Source organism: Agelaius tricolor, unplaced genomic scaffold (assembly GCF_023055355.1).
Source record: "Agelaius tricolor isolate 1412-34295 unplaced genomic scaffold, bAgeTri1.0.p SCAF_11, whole genome shotgun sequence".
Taxonomy (NCBI): domain Eukaryota; kingdom Metazoa; phylum Chordata; class Aves; order Passeriformes; family Icteridae; genus Agelaius; species Agelaius tricolor.
Genome location: NW_027269271.1, coordinates 3,656,337 through 3,678,325, shown reverse-complemented (window position 1 = coordinate 3,678,325; position 21,989 = coordinate 3,656,337). Strand labels below are relative to the sequence as shown.

The following is a 21,989-nucleotide window of genomic DNA, read 5'->3' as shown; positions in this document are numbered from 1 at the left end:
GGCAAACTCAACTGGTTGAGCTCCTGCTTCTGAATGCAGACATGCCAGAGGGACAGCAGATTCCAGGAGTTCATGTGCTCTGCAGCCTCAGAACCAGCTCCCCACAGACCTCCCAGCCAGCCTGGCCTTTGTCCCTTCTCCAGGTGCCCCCAGCCACGGTGGCCCGTCCCTGGCACTGGCACCAGCCATTCCATGATGTAACCTGTACATGTTCTGTCACATACAAGAGCTGTTTATAATCTACTGTATTACAGCAGTTAAAAAATATTTTGTTATTAGGGGAGGAAAGGAAATGGCTTTGGCCTGGTTTTTTTTTCTCTGAGGGGTCTGGTTTGGGGGGAGTTACAAGAGGGCACAGAGGATGGGATTGGGAGCAGTGTAAGATAGGTGAGGTTTCTCTCCTGGGAAAGGTGGCTGCTGTGGGGAGATGAAGGAAGGGAAGCCTGAAGCTGCCTGTGCCTACAGCTGTGTCCTGGGTGGGGCTGTAAGTGTCTGTTACTTTCCCAAGGACAGGGAGGGGAGGGGGATGGAGACATTAATGCCATAGCAGACCCAGGCTTAGAGACACCAGGCATGATCACAGGATGGTAGAGGAGAGATCTTGGTTGGGTGTGTGGGGAGAAACTTTTACACAAGCCCTTCTTGAGGTCTTGGAAACCAGTATGAAATGTCCAAGGTAAAACACCGGGTGAGAAGGGAAGTTGGGGTTTTCTAAACTTTGTATCATCACTGAGAGGGGAAAGGATATCCTTGATGTGCAGGACAGGAGCACAGGGAAGGAAGGAGTCAATAGCTCCAGGAACAGACCAGAGTTTCTCACCTTTCCTGATCAAATTGGAGTAGCTGCCAAATGTGTATCATGTTGGTGACTTCTGCCTTTACTTTGGGCCCAAAAAGAGTTTGTGAGCCAAGAACTTAATGTGATTCCAGCTGTGTACCACATGCTCCAAAGTTCTGTCTGTGTCCTTAAGCTGTAACAGCTACAGAACAAGGCCATTAATCTTCCCATTCTTTGGTGGGAATATCAAGTATTGCCAAAGAGGCACGAGATGGAAAACAAAACTTCTGTCAAGATTTTTTTTTTGCAATTTTCTGTATTTTCTTTCCAAGGAACCATTTGCACAACAAGACAAGAAACTACCTGTCAGGGCTACTCCTAGATTATACCTACACCCACAAACATGTATCTGAAAGCAAAGAAATGTAATAATGTAATTAAAACCTACAGTACAGGGATGGAGCTGATAAGGAGAACACTTATAAATGTTTCATAGCAGAAGCATTTATAAAAACTTACACAATTGACAAGGCTGGTGGGGGAGAAAGGCTTCAGAAGAGAATTCATGGGGATTATGAGACCAATGGAAATATATTTCTTTTTCATTAGTAAGATACACCTCCAAGAAGAAAAAGTGGTGAGATTAATACCATTAAATCTATTAAATATCTGGCCCAGTAAGATCTATGAAAGAAGCAGTGGTGCTTTAGGCAGCTTGTAGGTGGAAACCAAGCAAGTGCTCCTTTAGAGGGTACAGCAAAGCACTGGGGGCTCCTGAACAGATGCACAGTGTCTGGTGTAAGGGGGGTTTCCACAATAAATAAGAGCAAAAAAACCCCCAACCCTATGAAGTACAAATGTGGGTTTAATTCTGCTACTGGTTTCATTACTGCAAATTTTCTTGGCTAAGCATTAAATAAAAAAAAAAAAATCCATTCACCATGCCTACACATGGAATGCCTGTTCCTGGACCAAAAGGCAATGGAAAGAAGATGAGAGGAGCCATAAGGTGAGAACTTGTCAGGTAGCTCTGGGCTGGAGGCTGTGGGGTTCTGCATTTGTCTCTCCATCCCTCCAGCTTCCCTTTAGTAATGGGATCTTTCCCTGCATTACATTTTGCATTTTTGTATGCAATTGCTGGTGTTTTAGGGCACTTCCAACTCTGCAGGAAGCTGACTGCGCGCAGTCCACCAGAAGGAAAATGGCTTTACAGGCACACAGACTGAAGTTGATTTAGAGCATCCCTTAGTGTCCATGCACCTGGAGCTTTATCTCCCACAGGAAACTTGTCCTAGGCTTCACCAAAGACCTAACAACCACTAAACATGGGATTAGCTGCCTGTGGTTTAGATGCTGCTTTGGGGTAAGGGACTGCCAGGAATTTTGCCACAGCTTTTCTCAGCCCTATATTTTATCATCAGTTTTGCTCTCTCTTTTCACCAGCAGAGTAAACGCTGTTGAAGTGGTTCTGATGTGTTATTCTCCAGAAATCCCCACGCTGAGGGATACCTCCAGGGTGCTGAAGGCATTTTCTTTCTCTCTGGCAACTCATTTTGTTCCAGAGGAGGTTTCCAAAGCCTGACCTGTACTAGTGCTTCCCTCCACAGCCCAGGGTACTTACAGTCCCCACAAACCACCAGAGCCCCAGGGGGTTTTGGGGTGAGTGTTTCCATCTTCTGTCTTTTTTCTGTGTAGAATAGTCTTCTCTAGGGCATGTGTTTGTTCCCTGGGCAAAAAGTTTGCTGACCTCCTAAGATAAATTTCTTCTATATTGCATCACTTTGCTGACCACACTATTTGACTCAGATTTGAAATGCTACCTTCCACTCCCTGCAAACATGCTCAGAAACGCCCTGTGCTGTGTCATTCCCTTGCTGAGGTTTTGTCCACGCTGGTTTCTTTAGCCTCAAGAAATAACAACACAGAGCTTGTTTAGATGGTCACCCTGACCTCTCCCACTCCCTGACACGTTTCTTGCTCAATAGTGACAGCCACGTGTGCCTTGTCTGCAGAGCTGCCTGCAAATGCGAGATCGGCTTTGGCATTATCCTAATCGCTGGAGCAAATTCAGGTACCTGACAGACCATCCTGTCAGTTTGATGGGTGCTGGAAGGTTGGCAAAGAAGGGATAAGGAGCCCAGGGCAGTGGGAAGACAGAATTGGGAACACACAGCAAGGTCTCTCCCCTGGTCTCTTCTGGTAGGTGGCTGGTGCTGCTGATGTGGCTGGATGAATGGACCAGCTGTCTCCTGTTGGGCCAAGAGATTTGAGGGAAAGACATTTTGGGATTAATAAACAAAAGAGTTGCTAAATGACAACTTCTTAGAACCATCTTTCCAAAGGATGCCAGGCTGGCAGGGATGCTCTGTGATCCATGATTAAGAAAAGAAGCTCTCCTGGCTTTAATTGACTTAGCAGGGACTAGCTTTACACTTCTTTGTACATAAGAGATGTTTAACAGCCCTAGGAGGGGAGGAATGTTTTGGTTTGTAGGCAATAGGGTATTGGCAGCAGACTGAAAAATGCTTTTTGGCCAAGCACAGGCAGTGCAAGCTTAATCTGCCTAAAAAACATGATCTCATCCATCTTTCTTGACCCAAGGGAGGGAGCTCAGGCTGAGTGCAGACTGGTGCATGGTTTAGGTTGCAGTAAGGGTGTGCTGGGCTGCTGCAGACTCACACTTACTCCCATCAGTGCTGTATTCAGCTGTTTCTCTGGGCCTATCACTAGCTGGGAGAAGGAACAGCCTCATACATGTGTCCCAGTGTTACCCTGATCCTAAAACTCATCAGCCTCCCTGGCACAGTTCAGAGCTGGCTGTTTCCATCTGCTTTCAGATGTAGATTGTTTCTGTCAGGTTCTGAATCATGTAGTGGGAAAGGTAAAAGCAGAGTGAAAAGCACTACATGAGCTTCCCTCCCCCAGCTGCCAAACCTGTGTCCTCTTTGGGAGGCAACCAGGAGTATGTGCACATCTTTCATGTTTCTCCAAGGGTATCAAGTGACAGGACAAGGGGGAATGGCTTCAAACTGAAAGACAGTAGGTTCAGGTTAGATATTAGAAAGAAGCTCTTCCCTGTGAGGGTGGTGAGGCACTGGCACAGGTTGCCCAGAGAAGCTGTGGCTGCCCCATTCTTGGAAGAGTCCTTGAACTCTAACAGAGTTTTTCCTCAGCTCTCATCCCTTCTTTCCCTCTGCTTTAGCTACTCTCTGATGATGAAAAGGCACTGGATGAAATCCTACAAGACTTCAAGGAGTTGATAAATGCAAGATTTTGGGGGTTGAACATATTTTCAAACAGTGTTTGAACTGTGTTAGCTGAGTCCCAGGGGGCATCTAAGTTCACCAGTTCAGTTTTGTTCACCAGTCTGAACAAAACCACTTCAGCTCAAACCTTTTGTGCTGAAGCTCAAGAGTCTCCACATGAGAAGTTATGATTGACCAACGCCATAGTTCAGGCAGTGCATTAAACTCAGTCCCATTTGAGCACTATCTGATCAAAAGCTCTGGTGACTGATAAATTACATTAATCTGTAGAAATGCTCAGAACTGTCACCAGCAGATTTTCAATTTATTGTGCTTCCTACTCACTGTAGCATCTTTATGCTCATGGATTCCTCATACTTCTCTTACCTGATTTCCATCACCTTTCTGTCACAGCCAAAGGCTGGTCCAGCTTTTAGGGGCACAGCAGGCTTGAGCTCTTCTTTCAGATGCTAAAAGCAGACCTAGAGCAGTAGGGAGGCATTGTCTCCATGGCAGCCTGCCCTGGAAGAAACAAACCAAAGGGCATGTAAATTACTGGGAATCCAGTAGAAGGAAAAGTGGGGGGAATGGTAAGGCATGGCCAATTTTGCAGCTCAGTCTTAACTTGGGGATGTCAGGAAAGTAGCAGGTAATAAAGGACCAGTTGACACAGTGTGTACTGGCCTTTTCCAAAGCTAAAGTATGACCCCCAGATATGTGCTGGGAATCAAGAGCATTCCAGTGATAAACTCCAAGAAACTTGATTTGCAGTCACAGGTGAAAAGAATTCCTGTAATTTTAAATGTAATACAGTGCAAAGAACATGCAGTGCAGATATGACACGGGGAAGTCATATGTTCAGTGGGAGAGTGTGTGGTTTGTGATTATGTGGATGATTTATGGAAAAGAAAATAAAAGGAAAGGATGGATATTTAAAATGTAGAGTAAAACATCACTTTGAGGATCATTAACCAAGCAGCACTCTCTGAGGGTAATATTTTTTTTACCTTATCAGTAATGCAAAGTTATCTTCATTTAGATACTGAATTGTCCTGATAATAAAGTATGTCAATAAATGTTTTCTTTGTTTATCATCTTTATCATCTACTTATCTTTATCAAATTTATCATCTACTGTGTAAGATAACAAACAATTGTTGCGTAATTTGCAACTAACCTTCTCAACCTTTGCCTCTGCAAGACCTTGACTTGTTCCTGATTTCCAAACTGTTTCATCTCTGCTGGTTTATTTTAATCATCTTATTTCCTTTATTCAGACTAAAACTAAATTGCACGTGTGTTACTCAGGTTTGCTGAGCTGCTTCTCATATTGTCATCTTATTCTTTCACTCAGGGTTATCCTGTCCTTGTCCCTGCATTAGCTTATGCTACATGCCATATTTCAGCCTACAAAAGGAGATGAGACAGCTAAAGGAAAGAAATAAGTTGTTGTCCTAAGAAAGGGAGAGCAAGATGAAGAAATGGGGCCAGAATTGGCCAGACAGCAGCATAGCAAAAGGTTAACAGCAGATTGTCATAGTTAGCCATGGTCTGAGCACAGGCACAGCATGGATATCTGATCCCAAATTGCTTCAGCTAGTGGAGCCCAGAAAAAGAAATCTTAGCTCATTTTCACAAAGACTTTGGGAGCTGGGCCACAGGCAAGGTATCCTCTTGATCCATACAAGGCAAGGAGTTTTGAATGGCCTGGGTTCATTTTTGCATTGTAATGTAATGAATGGCCTTTCAACAGAAAACACAAGGTATCCTTTCTCTTTACATGGCTCTTTGGTGAGAAACAGTGAAAATGAGAGAGATTATAAAGAATAGGTAAGAGACAATACTAGAACATGGTAATTTTGTCCTGTAAGGCAAGAGCACTCAGTTACCTGAAGTATTTATTATCTTCTATGATCCAATTACCTGGTCTCAAGCAGAATGTGACAGAAATACAAATGTTTTGATGACAAGGATGGGAGAGGGAGAGAGAACAATGACAGATGAGATTGTTTTAGAAAGGACATGTAAGAAAGTACTTGCAGGAAATTTAAAAGGTTTGTCTTGAGGTCTGAGCTTTTGTTCAGTCTTCCTTGATCACTTCTTAAAGCCTTCACAGAGTACCCTCATTGTGGGAACAAGGTGTGGTTTTACCCTGAAATTTGCACTTGGGACTAGAGTGACTTCTCCAGTGAACTTCATTTAGGTCTCTCTTTTCTTGGGCTTTATTAAGTGCTAAGATCAATGCAATGACACAAAGAGCCTTCTGAAAGCTAGCTGCTATTTAGTAAGGATGACAAAATACTTGTAAGGGGTAATATGGCCAAACCCCATGGAAGTGTTCCCAAGTGGCTGTCCTCCCTCATCCCATGCCCTCATGGCACCTGCCTTATCTTTCCTGCTGCACAGCAGGAAAACTTAAACAAAAATCACTCCTACCGCTTCTCTTTGGCCTCCTGATAACTCAAAACTAATGCCTGGTTGTGGAGCTCCCATTGTGCATTCTAAAAAGTTCCATCCTACAGAGGGTAAATGACTCCATTTCTTACCAGTCTGGACATCCCAACTCTGCTTCATTGCATTTCTCCTAAACAAGTGAATTTAACCAGCCCTACTCCACAGCTGTGCAGAGGGGGAACCAAGCCATGCATTAAAATCATGCATGGTTCATCAAAATCACTGAAACACAAAAGGATTGTCCTTCCCACCATGTGCTTAATGTGCCAACTTTGCTACAAGATGTTACAGAGACCAAGACCTCCTCAGGGCTTTAACTAAGGTTAAACATTGGCTATCAAGAGCAGGCATTGTTACATCTCAAGCATATTCCCCAAGAAACAGGGAATATTCATCAGCATGGCTAGATAAGTGAATGAACAAGTAATTTACTGCTTCATCCAGGCATTTTGCACATCTGCATCACCTGCATCATTGAAGAATGTGATTGTGACTGCAAGGCTCTTTTAAAAAGAATTATATTAAGCCTTTGTGCAATGAGGGAGCCAAATCTGCCAAGACAAGAAGTCAGGGCTTTGCATCAAGCCTATTTTCTTCCAGCAGCTTTGTATCCAGTGTTTATTAAACAGCTCATTCTTAATCCTGAGTGTAACCAGCTCCCACATAGGCTGTTCACCCCTCTTGGCATCCCTCACAGAATCCAGTTTTATTTTTGTTGGCTGAAGGAATTATGATTAAAGGTTGTATTTTCTTCCCCTGCAGGCACAGCTAGGTTTTTAACAGCACTGGGAAGAAATATTCAAGGTGTGAAAGTTGAAGTGAGGTTTTGGCATGCACGAAGCCAAGCTCCCAGTATTTTATCACAAGATTCCTGCCTGACTGGCCCAGGTGGATGCAGTGAGGAGCTGTACAGGCTCCAGCCCATTGCAGGAAGCTGAGAGTGATGATAAACCACACTTCCTGTAAGACAGAGGTGTTAATTGGATCTGGGCTGGCCTTGTACAGAAAACTGCACCTGCAAAATGTCCTTTTGTGAGGCTTCTGGTGCAGTGGGATAAACGTAATCAGCTGAAGTGTTAAAGTGATTGGTGACTGCCTTTCATTTGCTTTGGTTTGGCAACCCCTGTGGAAACAGTTGGAGATTTCAATATCCTTCCTGGAACACCCCCATCTCCCTCAGAACTGCCACCTGCTTTGGAAATCTTGACATTTGGAAAAAAACCCACCAAAATGAGTGATTCATACAGAGTCAGATATGTGGGGGCATATTCTTCTCCATGGTGCTCCATTGTCTTTGGTAAATATCATCAAGAAATAAATAATTTGCAGAGCACATCCATAATGTGTATGTGCAAGTTTCCTTGTGAATGCCAGGTTTGCCCACAACCAGGGCATTAACAAAAAAGCCTGTGTCAGGTTTCCAGCATATGGTGTGCTTAAATATACTGGGGGGTTTTGAGCTGGGAAGCAAAAGATATCTTTGAGACAGGAGATCCTTCAGGTCTGGAGGTCATTTTGCTTCTGGGTTTGGGGCTTTCTTTGGTGGTACCTGGGGATTTTTTGTCAGATCCAACAGTGCGTTCTGTTTTTGAATTAATGATGTTCTTCCCGAAAAAGGAAGCACAAGACTCCAGTTGCTAGGGATAAGAGCTTTCTATCTAGAATCCAGTCTTTCCTTTGGTCTCCCTCTGGCCAGAGCACAGTTGTGAAGACACTTGTTTCTATTTCGATACTTTCTTTCCTGTTTGAGTTGTGGTTTTTGTCTGCCAGCCAAAGGAGCAGAGGAGAGCTCCTCTAAAAGTAGCTGCAAGGTCTGCTGTACAGTGCATGAGCACAAATTTATTGTTTCACCCTTAGTAAGAATTTCCTCTGGAATAGCACTGATGTTTCCTGTTCAGAGAGCAGCTGGGCCTGCTGGCTCTCTGTGGTTTAATTTCCTTCTCCTAAGGCTGTAGATTCCTAGGAAGTGTTTCTCTAGGGTTGCAGTGTAGTGTGTGATTTTTGGTTTGTTGCTGAATTCTGGATATGAGAACATGGCTGATAAACAGCATATGATCCTAAACAAGAGCTGGGAGAAGGGTAGATCCATAGCTGGAAAAGATGTGTTTGTAATGAATATGGAAGAAAAAAATGGTACAAATAAACATTTCTGTCATTGGACCAGTTTGCAAATCGAATGAGGTAGGACATTGATTTATGTGAAATACACTGACTTCTGATTACTTAGCAAGACCAGTTGTTCATTAGTGGTTTTAGGTTTGCTCTGATGCTCTGTGCAGGTGATTGAGCTGCACAGAAAACTGGTCCTGTGGCTGGTGGATTTGCTGTGATGTGACAGCAGACTGCTTGTCCTGTGAGTGTCTCAGTTTTACCACCCTCCCAGATCAGCTCCCCATGGTGCATGATGGCTTTTGCTTCACCATTGAGGTGGATTTTTGCTGCAGTCCTGGAGCTTGCCTTGCCCAGGAGATCAGGCTGAGCTTCTGATTTAATTCCTTATGTGGAAGGATGTTTGAGACTGCCTATGACAATGGGCTGCATTATATAGATGGCTGGCCTGGCATTAGTCTGCTTTCATGAAAAAGCAGGTTGCTTTCAGATGACAAGGAAATGGAATTAGATTTATTGTCTAGGATAATTTGTTCCCATTGATTCTGAACTCAGTCCCAAGGCAGAGTGATGTTGTTCTTGACTCCAGTGTACAGCCAGTGCTGCAGCTTTCGTGCTGCTTCTCTTTTTCCTGCTGCTGATGTAATGTTAAGTAATTGGCCTTTTCATTTGTATTTAGAAATATCTACAGCCAGGACTCCCTAGGTGGCTGGAGTTTAAGTCTAGATAGATGCAAGAGAAACTCAGACACCAGCTGGCTTTGCCTGGGTTATTTGCATGGACAAATGGAGGACATCACTAACCTGATCCTGACGGTGCCTTACGGGAATTGCAACTAAAGCTGAACTTCAGGGACTTTAAGGACTATAATTTCTTCAACTCAAGAACAGTTTGCAGGTGAAGATGCCAACAACAATAGGAAATCCATAGCAGAGAAAGAAAGATTAGAAGTAAAAGAGGAAGATGCTATTATGCAGGTGACTGTAGTAGATGCAATGTGCTACTTTCCAGCAGGACCTTTTTATTTATTACTCACAGTATGTGATGTGACATGTGGCCCTACAACTGCCCTGAATGCCACTAGGCCAATGGTATCTCCTACTTTTTTCTTTTTTCCTTTTCTCTTATTTCCTTTTCTCTTTCAGCAGCAGCCAGGTGCTGGTATGAATTTTCTGACCAAGGGCAGCAGTTCTGCATGCCAGTGGAAGATGCAGGAGCATTTCTTTATGGATTTGATTTGTTTTACAGATATAAGTCCCTGGAAATCACACTTACCTTCCAAGGCTTAGAGCAGGAGCCTCTCAAGAGTTACTTTTACTGAAAAATCATAGTTGAAAGCTGACTTATGCCTGTTGGACCCTGTAAGGAGCTGCTTCTTTCTGTTCTTCAAATATTTTGGTGAGTGTTTTGAGGTTTCTTTTGCTCCTGGTTGAGCTACAGCCTTCTCCAACCTCTGTAACCCAGTGATTACACCAGCAATCCAAGACTATGAGGCAGTGAGATTTTCATATCTGCATCAGAAAAGGATTTTAGTCTGTTTTTAATGCCAAGATTCATTCAGTGCCTGACCTGGCCTCTGGCTTTCCATGTTTTGCTGACAAGAGCTCTAGCCTGGGTTGGGACTGTGAGCTGAGACACTGGCATGAAACCAGGCACACACTGCTGATGAAATGTGGCATTGTTGGTTTCACATTCACTTAAACAAAGGTTTTTTCCCTTTCCAACCAGAGGGAGGTGGCTGCCAACAAGTTCTCCACTTCCTTTTCTCAGGAAGACTTTGAAGTCCTGGCAGCCCTGGAACGTCTGCAAGTGCAGCTGCTCTGAGTACTGGTCCTGTGCTGGAGGCCTGAGCAGGGCAGGGTTTCATTTCAGGCAGGTGCTTATTTTGTCTGAGAGCTTGCATTAACCAGGGAAACCCCATCTCATTAGCCCTGCTAATAGAACAAACTCTGCTCTGTTTTTATCCTCTCACAGTTGAAGATCAGCATCTCACCCTCTGCTAGCAAACACCAAGTTTTATAATTAATTAAATTTGCAAGGTTTACATAGATGTGCCATAAAATCCTTTGTAAATCTTTTAATAATGCCCTTCTCTGAAACCATAAGCATGTTTTATAGAGTCAGCCAATCCCACTGGACTCTTCAGCTCTCCAGATCTTTCTCTTGGGTCTCCTGACAGCAGCTCCTTAGATTTCATGTTTTTGCATTGACTTTGCCTCTGTGTTTCAAAGAAACAGAGATCCGTGCTCAGAATACAGAGGAAAGATTTGAAGGTCTTGAGGAGAAGCAGGAAGAAGCTCTGCAGGGAATCAAGAGCTAGAGAGCAAGCTGGAGAAAGACAAGGAAGGCATCCAAAAAGCAACAAACAAGAAAAGGCAAAGTCAGGATAATCAATATTCTGAACTTTTTTCCAGATTTGGAGACTGAAGCAATCTTTGAGGACACCTCACTCATCTAACCCTAATGCAGAACCTTCTCCTGCTGGACACATCCTGGGGTTTTGTCTCAACTGTGTCAGTGGTCAAGCAAAGAGGCTTTTAACATGATTCTAGATCAGGGCAGAAAAAGACTGCTGAACATGGTCTGGTTTGGAGAGAAACTAATTTTGATTTTGACATGTAACATAGGGTCTATATCTAGGAGATCACTGTAATTGGCATCATGTTCCTTGTGAGTGAGTACTCCCTGTGACAGTCAAGAAGATCTGTTTAGGATCACTGATTTTGGATTAGAAAGAAATTATGTTCCAGAGGCCTCAGATCTTTTGTGTTTATAGCACAACACTCTTGCTTTCTCTAGGAGGTATTTGAACACTGCTTACCTACTGTTCTTGCCCACATGGTGTAGCAGTGAGTTCCTTAGGTCACAAGCTTATTAGGCATGAAAGCATTTCCTTGTGTTCTTTCTTAACTAGATCCACAAGATTTAAATGTGGAGAAGGAGAAAGAGTGGTAATTAAAATTTCTTCCCTTAGTCCTTTAGTGTATCTTGTCCCTTTGACTTCAGAATGAGAGGAGGGGCTAACTTGTTTGTTAAGGATGTGATACCTTGGGTATATTTTAACTTTGTGGTATTTTTAATGGCTTTGGCTTGCTGTTTTTCCTTTCTGAAAAATTTCCAAGAAAATATCTCAGAAGTCATGGCCTGCTCAAGTCCCAAAGCTTCTACCTCTGGCCAGCCCAAGAGATCCATAAAAAGCAAACACTGAAGAACAGCAATGACTGAGTAGTGTCTTAGTGCTCATTCCTAGTGGCATTTCACCCTGATCCATTGCTGTTACTCCTTACCTACTACCCTGACATGTCTCTGCCATTTCAGCATTTATGCTGTTCTTCTTCCTGCCTCTGCCATTTCCACAAGTGTCTTGCTTGTCCTCTGCCTCCTCCCACAGTTCTGTAGTTTGTCATCCTTGTAAAACAATTGCTACTTCAAATTTCTACTCAACACACCTCTCTTGCTTGTGACCCTCCTGTTGGCACTCATCAATCTCTTCTTGCTGCTTTATTTCATTCTGTCTCATCCGTGTTGGATCATGCAAGCAAGTTGTTTGCAGCTCTTCCCTCTCATATCAAGAGGGTTTTTTACCTCAGTGCCAGCATGGCCTGGTTATGTATCTGATAGTGAGTACCCTCTTCATCCTCTGAGCTTCAGATGATTCAGCTACCAGCTGTCTGACTGATTAGGAGGAAAATGTACAAGAATTGGGATGACTGCAATTTGACCCATTCTCAGCTTGGAAGAGCAGGCAGTGAAACTCTCAGGAATCACATTGGCGCAGACAACACCTGCCAACTCCCTCAGAGTAAATTCTCCCTTGGAAACTTCTTCTATCACTAATCCTTAAGTACATTTTTAAACTAGGTTTTCCTTCTGCGAGGCTTTTGAGCATAGTATCTCCAGGTGGTAAAATGACAAGTTTTTGCTGGCTCTGTACATGTAAAAGAGAGAAGATCCTACTGGAACAAGGCATGCTTTTTGGAACTGAGGATGCCCTTAGCTATAATTTGCCTTTTCTGTAAGAAAGTTTGAAAAACCCATGCCTGGCTTCTGCAGATTCAAGTGCAAACAGGGTGATGGGTGTGCCCTGACATAGTGCTGTGTGTCTCCTGACATCAGTTCTTGGGCTAAGTGTTGTTCCTTTGAGACTTTATCTGTAAAGCTGTTGGTCCTTCCTGTGCCAATGATCTTGGTGGGGATGGATCATTTTACACGGAGTTAGAAATGCAGCCAAAGAAGTGTCCAGAGAAAGGATCAGCTGTAGCTCACTCTGTAATGTTAGGCCCTTTTGCCCTTATGTCCTTGAGGTTGGGAAAGAAGGGCCTATTCCAGCAGCATGAGAAATAAGCAGAACCAGCTTTAGAGGAGTAACTGCACAGCTCATGTTCCCCAGTGGAAGATGACAGAGCCATTCAACTTCCCGGAGCTAATTTTCTGTGAGCAGATCACTCCTGAGGTGTATCACAGCCACACCAGCAGGAGCCACAGTGATCCTGCTGCCCCCTCCCCTGGGAGGGTTACAGTGGCAAACGATGTAACTGGGAGGTTACACTTGCAGGTCAGGTGCTTGTGTGGTCACCGCCCAGTTCAGAGGTGGATTTGTCCCACTTCCCACCCACTTGTAAGAGGGCTGGTTGGCCAGCTGTCCTTGCTGTAAAAATGCTGGCAAATATCTGTAGACTGTGGAGCAGTCATGGGAGCAGTTAGAGTTACCAGCAGGTAAAGAGCTGTGAATAAATGAAAATTCAAGAGTGAGCGACTGGCTGAGTATCCCCTGCTAGGCACCGGCATCATGACCAGCAATGTGGGACAATTAAAAGAAAGGCAACAAAGCGCCCTCTATCTTGACCTGCACAGGACACCACCAGCAGAACAGTGGTGCTGGGAATGGCTGTGCAGGGAGATCTGCTTTGAAGCAAGGGGAAATACTGTAGGTCAAGTAAAAGGGCAGGACCAGAGCTGACGCCCACATAAAGGGCACCAGGATCAGAAAACCTGAGTGCAGGGATATTTCCTTTGACAGTGCGTCAGATATTTGCCAAGGGAAAGGACTGTAGGTTCCTGTAGGTTCCTGGCCATTTCAAACAGCTGTAGGCAGGAAAGATGGAGTTTTGTGGCTTCTAGGATTTTTGAGAACTCTGTTTTCTGTGTGTGAAAATTACCAAGGCAGCTGCCTGCGGGCAAAGGTGTTACGGTTCCCGAGGCTCTCAGCCAGTGGTGCCGGGTTCCCCTTGTCAGCCCAGGGGGCGTTGGTTAAACTGGTCACGTCACCCTAACGTTTTGAAGTGCCCACGAGCTCAGACGTTGTCCTGCCTCACCACCCTGTGGAAGCGAGCAGCAGCACAGCCTTTCCTCTGCACAGCAGATGTGCCCGGCAGGGAAGCACCAAGCTTTAAAGGCTTCCCTCTCACCTTCTTCCTTTTTGTCCTACTTCAGAACTAGGGCTAAACGCCTGGTTATGGGGATGTACGTGGTGGTAAATGAAATCCCATATCCAGGACACCACAAGGACCTTTCCCTCCTTACAGGATGGCAGCACCCAGCACCCTGCCTGTGTGCTGTTCCCCCACAGATTGTCATGCTCCCACTCCCACCTGTCTGCTTTGTGGATGGGGCACATGTAAGGACATAGGGGAAGGTCTGTCCTTCCTTGCAAGGTGATGGGGCAAGATGGATCACACCCCATGATGTGAGCCAGGCTGTAACGTGTCAAGGTGCATCTGGCTCTGTGGAGGGGAAGGGAGACACCCCACTTCCCTCAACTCCCTGCTCACACACTTGCCAGGCCTGCTCCTTGCACACCACATTTGTTCTTTTCCAAAACAAGTAGAGGCTTTTTCCATGTACAATCCACTTTATATTGCAGGCATGGGCTGCTTTCCCTCCTGCCTCCAGGTCACAACCTGATGGTTGGCCAGCCTTCTTGCTCCTTTCTGAGCAGGAGCAAGGTGAGAATCAATTCTCTCAGAGCATGGGTGAGTCCTTCTTGTCTTTTGGATTTTCTGGGAGCTTTGTGGTGTCTGTAAGCAGGCTGCTCACAGCTGGAGAGCTGTGGGTAGCTGGAGAGACCAGGTTCATGGCATCCAGAGGCAAGGGCAAGATGAAAGCAGCAGGTTTCTCTGTGGTAAGGGAGTGCAGTGCATGGAGATAACGGAGCTGAGCAGCGGCTGGAGCACTGGACAGGATCTCAGCTGCCATCCGCAGGGACTCGGAAGCAGCCTTTTCCCCCTCTGCAGCAATCACCTACCAAGCAGGGGAAGAAGGAAGGCTCTGTGAGGCTGGGAGTGAGGGGGCACAGACTGCTTGGTACAGAGGAAGATTGCCATGATGAAATTTTGGGGGTCAGTGTGATTATAATATTCCTGCTCCTTGAAGATCACAGCATGTACTAACCTCTTGGCATTGCCAGAAGTCTGGAAGCTCATGTCTGGATGTTTTTACCAGGCCCATCAGAGCTCACAACTGAGTTCCCCTTGTTAGATAGACTCAGCTCTTGTTCAGGAATTAAAGGAAACACCTCAACCCAGAGCTGTGTGCCTGTGGGCACACACAGGGCCCTCAAACCAGAGGTGGGAAAGGGAGGAGGAATGCTTTGGAAGGAGATGAGAAGCGTTCAGATGTTGGCATACCCGCACTTTGGCCTGTCTCTGGGCCTCTGCTTCCACAGCCAGGGACTGCCGGAGTTCAGCAGGCAGCTGCACGTTGTTGCTGTGGTAGTAAAGACAGGCATTAGCTGGGCTCTTGGCTCTCCTGGCAGCACTGGATGGTCAGGCTGAGGCTTGGGATGGGCTCAGTCAGTCTCTGCAGAGCAGCTCATTCATATTCTTTGTCCCTGGGTGTCCCTCTTTGCATGTCTCACTTCAGCCTTCTATCTCCATTCCCAACCTTCTCTTTCAGCCTGGTTTTCTAGTGACCAGGCATGATCACCAGCCAGCAGGGAGATCTCTTTGTGTCTCTGAGGCTCATAGTTTAAGCTCACTCTTTGTGAGGCAGCAGAGACTCCACTAGGAGACAGCTCTCAAGACAGGCACAGGAATGTTCTGTTCACAGATTTATTCATTCACTGCTTGGCTCTCTCTTCCATGTCCCTCTCTGTGATCAGTGTGTCCCACCCTTCTGCACAGACTTTAGTGATGAGCCCATCCCTACCAGGGCTGAGCCCCCAGGGCCTTTGATCTAGAGTGGGACATGAAGAGTTCAGTGCCTTGCTGTGCCTTTTGGGCTACCAAAATTGGGTGCAAACTCTGCCTGCAGCAGCAGTGAAAGGCTGATGAGATCCCAGCTAAGGATCCTGCTCTGGCTGTCAGGGCAGGAGAAAGAACAGATATGGAAATTTTACATGAGGCAGAGGCTGAAAAGGGCAGGGAAAATAGGAAGGTGGGAGGTGAGGCTCTACCTTGTGCAGAACACCTGCAGGGAGAGAGCCAGAGGCAAAGCAGGAAGAGGAGCAGGCAACAGCAAGCAGCACAGGACAGGTACTTGCAAAAGGAGAGAGAATTCCCTTCTACCAGCATTTCCTACCTACATTTCTATTCTCTCCACTTTGATCCCCCAGCAGCCTGTGACTGCATCCAAAGCCACCTGTGAAGACAAATGTTTTTGGAGCATGGGGAGAACAGCAGACCTGGCCTAGGCCCCTTACAGGGAGCAACACAGGGCAGGGATTTAATTGCAGGAATGTAAGGCAGATTTATCAGGTCCAGTGTGCTACTGGGCAAGGCCCCTCAGAAATAAAATTACTGCCCTCACTTCCCATTTGTGTTAACCCCAGGAGTTTAGGGTGATTTAACTGGAGTCCACACTGATTCCCAGTGTGGAAGCCTTCTTCAAACCAGTGTCTGTGACTCTGAGGGAGTGGCCACCTGAGCTTCTTGTGGAGCCTCAATTCACCCTTTGCTTTGCCCTCTCCCTCCCCACGGAAGCACCTTTATCTCCTGGCTGATGTTCTTCCTCTCCAGCAGAAGCTCAGAGAAGGCTTGGTGTGCCAGGAGGCGCTTGGTGGTGGTCTGCACCAGCAGCTGGATGGCACTGGAGATGCTGGTCAGCGTGGTCAGGAGAAGAGAGGCGTTTTCCAGCCGGTAGTAGCAGACAGCATCTATCTCCAAAGTAACCATGTCTTTGGTCACCACCTAAGTAGAAGACATTAGGGGAGATGGAACTGGTTCTGGCAACTCTAAGGTAGCACAGAAAAGAAAAGCACACAACTGAGAGAATGATGAAGACTGGCTGAATGGTTAAGTCTTTGTAGCTTCCACCTCTGCTACTGACTGATCTTGGGCAAACTAGAGGTTACTTTGAGATGTTTTTATAAACTTTTATTGGCAAGGATGAAGGTTGGAAGCATATGATTTAACATTTAAAAGATACCAAAATTAATATAGAGAGGGGGTGTCAGCCATACCTGATGGAAGGGGATCTCTAGGGTTTTGAGGCGGAGGTCTATCTTGTGATAGGTGTCCAAGCAGGGAAGGAAAAAGAAAAGGCCTGTGGGAGGAAGAGAAAGACATCAGGTTCATCATCAGAACTACAAAAATTACCTCTGCTGTTTTGGAGAACAGGAGAGGGTTCAGCATGCAGAACTACAAAAGAACAGCAATACATAGACTCAAACTTTCAGGCTGTTTCTGTGATGGAAAAGGCATCAGAAACTACTGGCCCTTAAAAGGAAGAGAACAAAATCCATCAAATCTCCTGTCTGGCCATGTCTGCTTGGAGGGCCCCAGCATGTGAGCTCTGGTAAGGCATGCAGAAGAGGAGCAGTGTGGCTGGGGGGAGCTCAGTGAACACCTCACCAGGTCCTTTGGCTCTGCCAGGAAGGAGGTGGCCCAGTCGGAAAACAATGGCTCTCTCATACTCCCGCACCACCTGCAGAGGGAAACAAATCCAGGCTGCAGAGGAAGAAGTAGGACTGGGGAAAGCAGCCTGACCAGCATGGGAGGAAGTTTACTCTGGAAAAGCTCTGAAAAGGGAGGATTTCAGTGCTTGTGGCATCACCTGTCACTGAGTTACTTTACCCTTTGCCCAGAACTACTGGCCAGCCTTGTATATCAGCAGCCCTGTGACAGACAGAGATTTGGGGAGAGCAGCCCATGTTAGACCCACTCAGAGTTTCCCAAGAGGATCCAGCATTTTGCTTCCCTATAGCCAAACTTAAATAACCCAAGTTAAAACATTCCACATTGTTTGTTTCCCTCCAAGGCAAACATGCTCATCCTAAGAGCTAAGCAGCAATACTGACATTCTTGTTGATAACGAGACAAATGTGAAATTTCCTGAGAAGCGGGAATCAAATGCCTACAAGTGCCTACTTGTAGCCATGCTATAAATCTGAATAAAAATGAGACGAAGAAGGAAAATCTGCTATTAACTGAGAGATCAATTTCTCTTAAAATTTTTAAATTTAAAGCCTATTTACCCTGCTGCTGTAATGCAGCCATGTCTGGGCTAGGTAGGCTGAGGGATGTGTCTGAAAGTGAACACACTTGCAATTTGTTGTAAAAAAATTGCAAGTTTTCCTTCCTGCTGGTATTTCAGCAGGAATATTTGATAGGCAATGGTAGGACCCCTGTGCTGTAGCAACATGTGATAAAGGACAAATCAAAACTAATGATGAGTTGAAGAGGTATAAATAGGGGCCTTATACCAAAAAACACTTTATGCTTATGTCCAACACAGGCTGAATCAGTGTGTGACATCCAGATCAGGCACCAAATCCTGAGAGGCCCCATGGCAATTCTCACCTTCATGCAGAACCAGACAGAAATGGGGAAGGTCAGTATGATGAACAGGAAAGACAAGATGGTCAAAAGCCACTCACAGACACCCAGACCAGGAGACTTTACACCTGGGGAGAAATCCAACAGGACTATGTTAGAAGAGGACTGCTTCCAAAATACTGATAGCCTGACAAGTGCCTGCACACATCACCTTCACTGCTGTGGTTTGCCTGGACTCATTGTAAATGAACCACTTGGCTCTGGAGTTGAGTTAAGGAACACTCCCTGCTCCAGATTGCCAGGAGTAGCAAGGATGGATGGACAGATTTTGTCTCTGCTTTACTGGCAAAAACTGAGCCATGCTTCTCCATGGTTGCTTGACTAGAAAGCAGACTTCATCTTGAAGAATTGGGGCTACAAAGCAGGGTTGAAAGGCTTGGAATGGGCAGCTTTGCTGAGCTGGCATCCCTGAAGTTTATCTGGAAAGATGAGCTAAAGACAAAGATCACAAATAAGAGAGAGCTTTAAACATGCACATCCTGAAGTGCCCTTCTCTATCAGAGTATTTCAGGTTGTTTTGGAATAGGATTTTAGCTGCATCCCAGTTCCCATATGCCTCTGGTGCCAGTAAAATCTTCCTGTGTTCTAAGAAGTCACCTCAAGGTGCTGGAGGGTGACTGGCATGGTCAGTCCAGATTATTATTACTTTCTACATCTCCCCAAAGTGAGTGTGGGTCATCTTGCTCTGGCTGCCCTTTGTTGTGCTTCTGTCTGAGGGAAAAATTGACAGGTATGGCATGAAAACAGATGGAGCCAGAAAGTGGATCAGGATTTCCAGCTGTGAAGTTAGCACCCTTCCCATTTTTAATCCCTTCCAACCCTTCCATCCCTGCTCCTCTGCCTTTGAAATATTTTATAGAAACATCTGGTCCTGAGGGAGCTTCAGATCCCAAGAACCTGTGTAGTCACTAGAGCTCCTAAGCTCTGCCCAATAGCTACAATTCCTGTAATGGAGGCAGAAAGATGAAGCTTGTTCCCAGGGAGTCAGGAGCAAGTCTGAACCTTTGTGTCACTCTGGGGCAGCAGAGGTGCTAGCAGGGAAGAGCACAAGTGGTGCTGCCTCTTGTAATGGACACCTGCCATGCCTGTGGTGATGCTGGGTCCAAACAGGCCCAGTTGTATTGCCAAAAGGATCACGCTGCTCCCTTCTATTGTAGCAGGCTGGGAATGTGCCTAACAAGCACGTGGAGAGGAGCTGCTCTTAAAGGTTACCCAGCAGGTGAGGGGAAGTGTGCACCTCAAGGGCAGTTCTTCCCTGCAGCAAGGTCCTTTGGGCTATGAGCTGGCAGGAAGGCCAATGCCATCCACCTAAGGGAGGCCAAGCAAGAAAAGGAAGAGACCAGAGCATGAACAGAACTGGGGAATAGCAAGCTGAAGCGTGAAAGGTGCTTGGAATGTAACTGCTTGTATCCAGGTTCACTGCTTTGCTGGATGGGGCTAAGAAGCCTGCAGAAGCTGGCTGGGAGGCTAGCTGGAGCCTCCCATATCCTGTCCTGAGGATAACCACACCTGTGCATGGTGTGATGGTGTGATAACACCATGCAGAGAGCAGAGTCACGCTGTGACCCACGCAGCACCAAAGAGCCCAGAGTTTCCCAACCCCTTCCCTTCTTTAAGCCATACCTTCCTCTTGCTGCTCACTATCCAGCAATGCCATTGCCTCCATTTCTTCATCAGACACCACATCATCCACGTCCACCACCGTGGAGGTGTGCACCCTACCATCGCTCCCCGCAGTGCTCTTGGTCTCCTTGGCTTTCTCCTGCTTCACATCTCCCTTCCCTTTGCCAGCTTCTCTGCTGCTCTCTCTCTTCTCTCGTTTGCTCTGTGCAGCCGGGGACTCTCGGCGTCTTCTCTGGGGCTCCCTGGAAGAGCTCCGGGCCCTCTTCTCCATCCTCATCCCTGCCCAGGAGGAGCACACAGCTGCCCGGGGCTAGGATGAGGATGTGCCCAAATTTATTGCTGCAGGCAGGGGAGGAGAGAAGGGGAGGTGCCACATCAAGGAGGCTCATTTCAAGTTCATCACAGGCTTGTCAGGCATAATGGACAGTGAAGTGAGCAAGCTGCTTCCAGCTGCTCTGCTCTCAGCATGCACTGCTGTGGAGATGGGAAGGAAAGTTAGACCTGGACAAGGTGGACCCCAGGAGGATATTCTATTTGCATCTATGCTTTTGGAAATAAAATGCAATCAGAAGCATTCCAGTGATTTTTAGTAGATAGTTTCTGCAAAGCTGTTGAAAAGCAACCTAAAAGTAACTGTCAGGCATGTGGTCCAAAAGATACCAAAAGGTGAGAGTGGTCCAGAACAGACACCAGGGTGAAAAGCCTTTGCTGGTGAGGCCAGGGGCTTACTCAGGAGTGGATGGAGAGGGTGTTGTGGTGAACATTTGGGTAAGTACCATCTCACACTGCTCTGCTCTCCAGAAGCCCTTTGGCTGGCGCTGTGAAGGGACATTGGCAGCAACCCCCCTCTCTCTAGGGTCACATTTTGGCAAGGAGGGAAAGTAACTGGTCCCAGCTTTCCTGAATGGGTGTTAATATGAGAGCCATCATAGAGTTAGAGCTGTTGAATTGTAAATTGACAAAAGAGTTTGTGCCTAAATGCTTCCCTAGTTTTCCACAGCAGGAGCCTAGCAGAGCAAACATAGGAGAATTCTCTTTTCATGCTGCTCAGCCTGTGTTGACTTGTGCAGAAACCTGTGGAAGAAACACTAAAAAGTCACCCACTGTATTAAAGAAATCAGCACCTGGCTAGAAATTACACTGTAGAAAGAAAGATACATCTGGGACATAAAGCAGGGCAGGGCTGAGCTCAGGGATTCCAGTCCCTGCTGTGGAGGAGTGGCTGGGGGGAGCTGGGACAGCTGGGGAGGTGCTGATCTTGTTTTTCCACAGATTCCTGCTTTATTGGAGACTTGTGCTCCACCTGGAGTCAGGATATTGCAGGCAGGGAGGGCAGGAGCAGCAGCTGCCTGCTTTCTCTGCAGTGCTGGGCGCTGTGTCAGCAGGTCAGCAGGGAGGTGATGGATGGAAAGGGGTAAAGGCAGAGAAAAGTTGGGTATAAATGGGGTGTAATTAATAATTTTATACTGTGTATATTCTTTGGAAGTGCTCCAGAAACCCTTTCCACTTTTTGTTTATCACTTGGCCAACATGGGGCTGGCAGAGATGATCTCCAGCTGCTGAAAAGGCAGGTGGTGTTTTAAGCAGGAAAAGGCAGCTCAGGTCTGGTTTTGGATTCCAGTTGGTGTCTTGTCAAAAGATGTTTAACACCTTCAAACCTGCAACATGCTGGTTTTGTCTGATGTTTTATTCAACCAGTGGGTCCTGACTCCACCGTGCCTGGCAGATGTTTCGTTGCTAACTTTTGAAACAAGGAGATTTTTTGAGAGCACATGCTGATGAGTGTCCCAAAATTCACAGGTTCAGCTCCTGTTTTAGTCTGAAAAGTACTCCTGTGTGGAAATCAGCTTTGCAGTTGAGGGGGTTTCTCAGATATCTGTGAGCCCTTAGGAAACAGCCATTGCACCCCTCTTTAACTACAGTCTGTGACCTCTGGAAAGTCAATGTCTCCTCTGTGGATTTTCCTCTCAGATGGGACTGAAAAAAATACAAGACTCCTCTTAATAAC

The 21,989-nt window shown here is 46.1% G+C and overlaps 1 protein-coding gene across 1 annotated transcript; it reads right to left on the bottom strand.

Annotated features, from left to right (window-relative positions):
- Positions 1-14,546: 14,546 nt before the first annotated feature.
- NPHS2 (NPHS2 stomatin family member, podocin) lies at positions 14,547-20,258 on the bottom strand. The gene is made up of 8 exons (XM_071435614.1): positions 19,982-20,258; positions 18,323-18,426; positions 17,375-17,447; positions 16,984-17,066; positions 16,508-16,711; positions 16,108-16,163; positions 15,212-15,290; positions 14,547-14,825 (listed from the first exon to the last, which is right to left on the bottom strand). Exons 1-8 carry the CDS (start codon positions 20,256-20,258, stop codon positions 14,547-14,549), a joined length of 1,155 nt encoding a protein of 384 aa, XP_071291715.1.
- Between the last annotated feature and the right edge of the window lie 1,731 nt (positions 20,259-21,989).